Consider the following 9010-nt stretch of genomic DNA (forward strand, 5'->3'; position numbering starts at 1 on the left):
TCAATTCATTTATATATATATATATATATATATATATATATATGGCAATTGTCAATTCATCTTCTGGAAGAAAAAATAAAAATAAAAAAATAAAAGTGATTACAATGTTACTGTTCCTCTGAGTAGTTATTGTTACACTTGTGGTGTGGACTTCCCTATTCTGTTAAGAATTAGAAAGCTTAATAAATCTATTCATTAATAAAACTGTAAAAAAATATTTACAGGTGCATCTCAATAAATTAGAATGTCGTGGAAAAGTTCATTTATTTCAGTAATTCAACTCAAAGGTTTTTGTTAAATGTGAGCCAAAATCATCACAATTAAAAGAACCAAATACTTAAACTACTTCAGTCTGTGTGCATTGAATTTATTTAATACACGAGTTTCACAATTTGAGTTGAATTACTGAAATAAATGAACTTTTCCACGACATTCTAATTTATTGAGATGCACCTGTATTGTCCTTGGTGTGATCGGCCCTTTTTAGTCAGTGTTTATGGCAATAGGAAAGAGTCAAAGGGACTTCATGGAAGAGTAACAATGCAAAAACCACTGTACGTAACACGGGGGGATGGGGGTGGGGACATTTACTTTTGGGAGTGTTTATTTAAATGGGCTAATAAAGGATATTTTCACTAACTCCACCCACCATTGCTCAGATAATTTACCTAACAGAAAGTAGCTCAGATAACTATGGATGCTTCTCAACCCCCTCTACAACTTGTCATCAACTTTGTGTTCGTACGACTTACAAGAAAAATTCAGATGAGAATGCTAATCCTCTATGGCTTGTCTCAAAGTTAGCCGTGAACTCATTTTTGAGGAATCTTTAATTACCGTAGACTGACTTGTCAATCATCCTGTCACAGATAACATCATTATACACATTCCACATTTTAGTTGTGAACTTGGTTTTAGGTAATTTTTCTTTACCGTAAAATGACTTGTCAATCATCCTTTCACAGTTAACATCCTCATATACAGCCAACATTTTATTTAATCAATTTAAAAACACTACTATTAGTGTACTACTGGTACACTATATTCTAGTGTACCAGTCTGACTCATGTTATGAATTAATTAATGTAAAAATGTTGGAAATGTTATCAATTGTCCAAGAAGTCAGTATACACCAACCCTTTTTCTAGGTGAGACTTGGCATGAAAATATTTGGAAACGCTCCATTTACTAACGTAACCTCGGTTCCCTGAGATAAGGGAACAAGCGGTGTGTTGCTGACACTTATGGGTAAACTCCTGTTTGCTCTGATACTGACACCTGATTTGTTCAAGTTCGTGTAGCTGCACGAACCAATTGTGCTTCAACCTGCCAAAAGGGGTGGAGCCGACTGCTATATAGGTCAGCTCTGAATGCCATTTTGTCAGAATCTTTCGAATGACGCGACAGTTATCGATTCGCGTGCAGCCTTATAGCACGGCAGTCTACACAACGCTCATTCCCTCATCTCAGGGAACCAAGGTTACATTAGTAACCGGAGCATTCCCTTTTGAAAGGGTCTCTCCTGAGGACTATAGATAAGGTCCGTCTTAAGTGTTATCGGTCAGGGGGCTGCCAATAGCATCTGAATCAACTCGGGGAACCACCAAGAGGACCGAGCATCTTACTTCCCTGACCTGTCTGATGACCCGAGGAAGCAGGGCAGCTGGGGGAAGGCATACAGGCGAGCGCTGTGCCAATCGTGGGCCAGGGCATCTCTCTGTTTCGAAAAGTAAATTGGGCAGTGAATGTTGTCTTCTGAGGTGAAGAGGTCCACCTCTGTCCTGCCGAAGACAGACCAGATCTTTTGAACCATTTGGGGATGTAGTCTCCATTCTCCTGGAGCCACATTGCCCCTGGACAGCATGTTTACCCCTTGGTGCAGTCTGCCCGGCACATGAACTGCTCTCAGTGAGAGGAGTTTGCATTGTGCCCATAAAAGGAGGCATCAAGCCAACCTGTGAAGGGAGCATGACTTGAGACCAGCTTGGTGACTGATACAGGCTACCACCGTCATTTTGTCAGAATGGACCAGAGTGCCCCCTTAATGCCAGCTGGAAAGTATTCAGGGCTAGAAAAACTGCCATCATCTCGAGGCAGTTGATGTGTAAGCATTGCTCCAGGTTTTACCAGGAGCCGAACGCCGGTCTGCCCTTGTACAGAGCTCCCCAACCCGAGTTGGAGGCATCTGTCATGACCACCTTCCTTTTGGATGTCAGTCCCAACGTGACGCCTGATTGAAACATGCAAGGAGTTTTCCAAGGGGCCACAGCTCTGATGCAGCAGTGGGTTACCCTGAGATGAAAACGTCCTAGGCGCCAAGCGTGGGATGGGACATGGGCTTTGAGCCAATATTGGGGCCACATGTAAAGCAGGCCCAGAAGAAGCACAGAGGAAGCGGCCGACATGAGGCCGAGCGTCTTCTGGAAAGCCCTGAGGGGACGTGAAGTCCTCAGTTTGAATGATGCCGCTAGTCGCTGAACAGTCAGGGAGCATTCTGGCGTAATCCGTGCCTTCATTCAGGCAGAATCAATAACTGTCCCCAGAAATACTTCTCGGTGGCTGGGAGACAAAAAGCTCTTGGCTAAATTGATTTTCAACCCAAGCCGCTCCAGGTGGCTGAGAGCGATGAGTTCCCGTTCTGATTGAGCTAAAATCTGTGTCAGAGGGGAAAGAGCCACTTCTATGCACTTCGTAAAAGTGCGTGGGGACAGAGACAGTCCGAATGGTAGGACTGTATATTGATAGTCCACTCCCTCGAATGCTAATCTCAAGAACGGTCTCTGATGGGGGCTATCTGGATGTGAGCTATCTGGAGAGCGAACACGAGACTTGTTCGTGGGAGTTCCGGCCTCGGTGAGAACTGACCCTCTCCTCTTCCTCTCTGCGTTTGGATCAGGACAGCTTCTGAGGCTCAGGGTGCATGTCACTCTGGGGCAGGGACCTTGACGCTTAGGAAACAGGTAGTGTTTTGCCATCCGGGGGCGCTGCTGAAGCCCAAGCTCAGATTTAGGCTAGGGCTGAGGTGGTGCTGGCTTGGGAGGCTACTGAGAGGATGGAGCCTTCTGGTGTCTTGAAACAGCAACCACACTGGAGTGCTTCAGCAGGAAGTGACGCATTGCTTGCGATGACTTCTGTGCCGCTGTAAACCGCTCAGCAAAACATCCACGGCAGGGCCAAACAGTCTCTTGGGAGAGACTGGTGAGTCTAGGAAGGTGACCTTGTCAGCATCCCTGATCTCCATTAGATTTAGCCAAAGGTAGCGCTCCAGCACCACCAAGTTGGCCATGGCCTTGCAGATCGCCTGTGCAGTAGCCTTAGTAGTGCACAGAGCCAAGTCAGTCGCTGTGCACAGCTCTCTGAAGGCATCAGAACTCTGGCCGGATAAGTCCATGGTGTGGAGAAGTTTGGCCTGGAACACTTGGAGCACCGCCATTGTGTGAAGTGCTGAGCTAGCCTGGCCAGCCACTGAATAAGCCCTGTTCGCTAGGGCCTAGGTAATCCTGCAGGGCTTAGATGGGTGCGAACAGGTGAGTCAAGTCGTTGTGGGGAGAGTGAACCACGTGGGACTTGTGCCGGCGTGAGTTCACTCGAGCCCGGTGTTTGAGCCTCGCTGCTCCGATGTTTCTTCCTCCCAAGGGAGAGAGGAAACGGGAGTGCAGGCCGGGGAGGACCGCCTTCGTGGAAGAAGGCAATACGCGAGCAGAGAAGGGTGAGACTCATGCTCTCGCAGTGAGAACATTCTGTCCCAGTGAGTGCAGCCTCGCCGTGGACGCTGCATCATGTGGGGGTTCCCTGCACGAGACCACACTCGCGGCACGACAATTGCAACAATGTCGCTGGTAAATATGCTCCGAAATTTGCTCTAATATGCGCCGGATGGCCGCAGCGGAAGGCTTCTGGCTACTTCCGCTGCCGGTGGCTTCTTCTCATGGCGGCGAGCAGCAAACTTAGCTTCTTCCTTCTTTGGCTTCTTGCTTGCAGAGTGTTACGTCTAATGACGTATTCATTTTTGTCTCTATTATTGATACAAAGAGTGTTGTTGGTGTTTGTATTTTTGCTCTCTTTCTCTCCTTTTCTCTCTCTCTATCTGTGTGTCTGTGCTTGATAGGCTAATGATGATCAGCTGCGCTCATCCACCTGTATGCGCTGTCCACACCCTGATTGGTGCATGTTTGCTGGCTTCTAGTACAAAATAGCAGAGAGAGCGTGGAGGAAGGAGAGAGACATCGCGGCGTTTGAGGTTGTTCCGCTCTCCAAGCATATGAGTGCTTATCGTGCTTGTTGTGCTCTTTGTTGGGTTGTCACAATGTTTCCTGAGTTGATGATTTCATTAATAATCAGTTAAGCTTTTGGGGAAGGTAGGGTGGAGGATACTCATACGTTTTCTCCTGTTTAATAGTTAGTTAGGGAGTGAGGGAATTTATATGTTGTTTTGTTTATTTTCTTTAATGTATGGGTAATTTAATATCTTCCCCTTTTTAGGTAGAGGTATTGTTTTTTTTGATTTTCTTTTGTTCGGGCCCTCCTCCCGAGGTAATGTTTCTTTGTTTGTATTTACTGTTTTTTTTGTATTAATGTTATTCTTTTTGAATTCCTTGATTGAGTTCAAATTAAAAGGCACCCAAGCCGTTTACAAACTCAAATCTGTGGTTGGTTGTGATTTTTGGGCCTGGAGAGCTGGAGATCCTCAAAGTCTCTCCACTATTTATTGTTTGTTGTTCCCTATTTACCCCTAGACCAAAAGGGTAGGACGTAACAAGAGTCAGCGAGGAGATGATCTTCGTCACTAAAGGAGAAATTTGTGCAGCTACAAGAACATGAACAAATCAGGCTTCAGTATCAGAGTAAACGGGAGTTTCCCCATAAATGTCAGCTATGAGAGACCATTCAAAACGGAATCCCTGGCTTAAGGCCTGTTCGTGCCAAGAACGATAAGTATTACGACAACTATAACAATATCTACATTAATGTCCACATCAACAGATTAAAAGCATTCTGTTCTGAGCAGTTCTGTCATCTGCTGCTTAAAATGCTCAAGCTTTGAAGTTGGGTAGATTCTGATTGGCTGTCAACATTTTTATCATTCATTAGCTACAAATAAACTTCTGAAAGTGACTCCAATGATATCATTCCTCTGTGTTGTTATCGTTATGGTTGTGATGTGGACTTCCCTATTTTGCTACAAAGCATCTGGATGATTATTTGGGATAATATTTTATGGACAGATGAGTCAACTCATTATTTGACACTTGAATTATGCTATATACCAGACAATTCATAAGAATGTCCAAAATTATTCATAATAAATAATAGGTCGACATATGAATAGCTGAAAATATGTGGCTGTGATGGGGCAGGACCTGAAAAAGAGACATGCAGGTATGCCAAGATTCCTCAACAGAGATAAGCAAGGCTCATATCTGTAGTTTCCGTTAATGCTGCTAAGTGTTTTCCAATCAGGTTTATGGGGACATTTACTTTTGGTAGTGTCTATTTACACAGGCTAGATGCTTAGATAATTTATTTAGTACAAAGTTGCTCAGATAAATTTACCTTAGTACAAATATCATATTACTTTTTTATAATGTTTACACTTAATAACTATTATATTATATACATTTTTATGCTTCAGTACATGCCATGACACTAAACGATTACCACAAAAAAGTAAGTTTTAGACAGTTACCATGTTATTGTTATAGTTTTTTTTAAAGCAGTGTTATCCATGTGGTAATGATCCTTCGCTTCAAGATGCTTCAGAAATACCATGGTACGTTTTATTATCCATTTATCTAACGTCTCGATATCTTCACTAGATGGTAGTAGCGGCACAACAAATACGTTGTCATCTGAACTGAACAGCACCGAGGAAGAAGACAACAGTCACAGGTCACCGGTATCCCGAGAAGTAGGAGGAGAAAGCCGGCTGAAGCTTTGCGTTTAGCTTTTACATTGACATATGATCTCGGTTAACATCTGAGATCTACCTTCATTATTTTTCTTTTGTTAAAACAGATCATTATGGCCAAGAAGAGAAGCGGAAACCGTGAGACAGAGAGCAGTCCGCTGGTAGAGCAGGAGCCGAGGCCCTCCAAACAAACTCCAGTCGTCAAAGGTAACTTAATTCTGACAGTGTGTCCTGATATCAGTCTCTCACAGTTATTATGTAGCTTTCCACGATTATTCGGAGTCGGAATAATAGATATTCACTGAGAAATTATTGTTTGCGAAGACCAGAAAATCTGACAGCTGGAGCTTGAATATTCAGGACTAATGTAATATTGATTAACACTTCAGCTGAACGATCAAAGCTTTTGTCGATTATTAATAGATCCTGAAGTGCGGCTTACAATGGAAGAAATCAACACAATCTACAGCAAACCTTCATCTGAAATGGACCTAAATGTGACTATTTGGCTTGTCAAATGTAGTGAAGGATTGTGCAATGCAGTGATGATATCTGTTTCATTTGGTTCGCATTACTCATGCTTTCAGAATTCAACCTTTAAACTGAGCTTTTTGTTCAATGCCACATGAACAAGAGCTATTACATAGTCACATTATTAATAACATTAGCTGCCAGTGGAAAAAAAGTTACAGTTGATAAGTTACAGTGCTTTTGAAATATACATGTTTTTTCAAGTTTGTTCCAAAAAGGTATATGCAGTATTGGGAAAAGTTACTTTTAAAAGTAATGCATTACAATATTGCATTACTCCATAAAAAATGTAACTAATTACGTTACTTAGTTACTTTGTTATGGAAAGTAATGCGTTGCGTTACTTTTGCGCTACTTTTTAAATCTGGACAGGGCTTGCTTGTTTGTTTTATAATAAAAAAAGTTCTATTTTTGGCAAATATAAAAGCCTTTTCACACCAAAAGTGAAATGAATAAGCCTCAGGCTGAAGGGAAAGTAAATTTACGTCCGTACAGTAGAATGCAGAAGAAGAAATTTCAACACACTTCAGCAGCAAAAAAAGACACACAAATGTTCGTCTAGAGTAATTTTTGCTTATTAGTATGGTTGAATGGGATCATCGAAGGTCAGAAGCAAAGACATTGGTTAATAGAATGGGATTTGAGGAATACTTAATCTGTGTGTTTTTTTTTTTGTGTGTGTGTGTGAGAGATGAATTAATGCATATTATTATTTATTTTAGAACTACAGTAACATCTTCTGATTTCTCTCAACATGGGGACAGGAGAGCTGTCAATCAATAAATTGGAAAAAAAAAGTAGCTTGCGTTACTTTATTTGAAAAAGTAACTCAGATATTCTCTTGTAAATTAAAAAGTAATGCGTTACTTTACTAGTTACTTGAAAAAAGTAATCTGATTACGTAACTTGCATTACTTGTAATATATTACCCCCAACACTGGGTATAAATTTAAAGTCATTCTAATATGTAAAATAAATATTGCTTTAAAATGTGAAAACTACTTAATAAAATATATAATATTATATTGTTCTTTACATTTCAAAATGCCATTCTTAAACAAAAAAGCACATCCAAATACATCAATTCCTGTCATACATCACAGTTTTCTGTTAATATTTGTTTCTTAATCCTTCCAAAATAATCTTGAGTAAATGCAGTGTTAAAACAAATGCAAAACATTTTCTTTTTCCAGTACACAAAATTCATGGGTATATGTTGAAGCTGAAATCTTTCCAAAACAAGCTTAAGTGGAGAGTTGTATGTTTGTAGGATACTTTATTAATTTTGCTGTTGATACAAAATTTGTTTTGAATGTTTCATACTTTGTCCCAGTAGATATTAAACTGGCCAAAACATTTCAACATCATTTGTGACCTGTGACGTCACAGGACAAATTAAAAACACTGCATGTGATTTTTTTTCATTTAGGAGTCGGACTGAATTGGTCTGAGTGGTTCTCACTAAACTGAGAACGGTCTCTTTCTGATTCTGAGTGAACAGAGTATCTTTTAATACTGAATAGCAGAAATATCCACAAATTAAACCTACTAGATTTATGCCTTGATTGTATGGTAGTTTTCGTAAACGCCCATATGAAAAAGTTTTGGATTTAATGCAAAAAAAAACAAACAAAAAAAAACATCTTCAGCCTAATGATAATTTATTACATTAATTTTATTCATGTTTAATGTAAATGCCCCAAGTAAAGACCACAATGTCAATGACTTGTTCTTAAGGCTGTAAACCTCTTTGCACAGTAAAGAGCCACTTAGATTTTCCTGAGTTTAAACATTTAGTTATTTTTGTAAATCAGTTTGGTGTCAATAATGGGACAGAATTTACATACTGCTCCTTTAAGATGATGTCACATTATCATATGTGATTTTTGGCTTTGTTGTTCTCTGGCTCACCACAAACGAGAGCTCTCACGGGCGTGAATCTCCCTGAGGATTGTGAACAAGTGATGCAAATGTATGCAATGTGTTGCATGGGTGATATTAGAGGTTATTCATGATGTGTTTTTTAATTATTCCCTCAGGAGCCCAGTCACCAGGAGGAGCCTCTGCACGCATGTCAATCCTCCTCCTCATCACTATCTTTGCCTTTTCGGCTTGTGTCATGTATCTGGTGTTCAGAAATTTCCCAGAACTGAGCGAGTAAGTCTACCTCCCCTTCTGACTGTAGTTTTGTGTACTGAACATTAAGGGTGTTTTGGTGAATCGACAAAGGTTTGACGTTTTTCTTCATGTCTTGCAGAGACGAGAGAGAAAAAATCAAAATTCCTAAAGACATGGATGATGCCAAGGCATTGGGCACAGTACTGTCCAAATACAAGGACACATATTACACCCAAGTGCTTTTAGCGTACTTTGCAACATACATCTTGTATCCTTTGTGCCATGATTAATCTTGATTAACTTTTTTCAGAACTTTTTTTTTTTTTAATGGGTCAAATTAGACCCCTGCTGGCAGACAAATTTACGGTGGCCGAAAAGTGCAAAACAAATCACAATTCTGAAAACAAAATAACAAATTACAAACGCAAATGCAAGTCTAAAAAACAAAATAAC

At 40.6% G+C, this 9010-nt stretch overlaps 1 protein-coding gene across 2 annotated transcripts in view; it reads left to right on the forward strand.

Annotated features, from left to right (window-relative positions):
• Nucleotides 1-5832: 5832 nt before the first annotated feature.
• The window catches only part of LOC107686813 (transmembrane protein 41B), a 7756-nt gene continuing 4578 nt past the window's right edge, over nucleotides 5833-9010 (forward strand). Inside the window, exons 1-4 of one of the 2 annotated variants that reach the window (XM_016483936.1) lie at nucleotides 5833-5908; nucleotides 6016-6115; nucleotides 8479-8596; nucleotides 8697-8825. In XM_016483936.1, coding sequence (XP_016339422.1) covers nucleotides 6022-6115; nucleotides 8479-8596; nucleotides 8697-8825 — 341 coding nt within the window. In that variant the 5' untranslated portion in view covers nucleotides 5833-5908; nucleotides 6016-6021. The remainder of the gene's footprint in view (nucleotides 5909-6015; nucleotides 6116-8478; nucleotides 8597-8696; nucleotides 8826-9010) is intronic. The other variant, XM_016483937.1, reaches the window with a different exon arrangement.

This window comes from Sinocyclocheilus anshuiensis, unplaced genomic scaffold (assembly GCF_001515605.1).
Source record: "Sinocyclocheilus anshuiensis isolate Anshui unplaced genomic scaffold, SAMN03320099.WGS_v1.1 scaffold773, whole genome shotgun sequence".
Classification (NCBI taxonomy): domain Eukaryota; kingdom Metazoa; phylum Chordata; class Actinopteri; order Cypriniformes; family Cyprinidae; genus Sinocyclocheilus; species Sinocyclocheilus anshuiensis.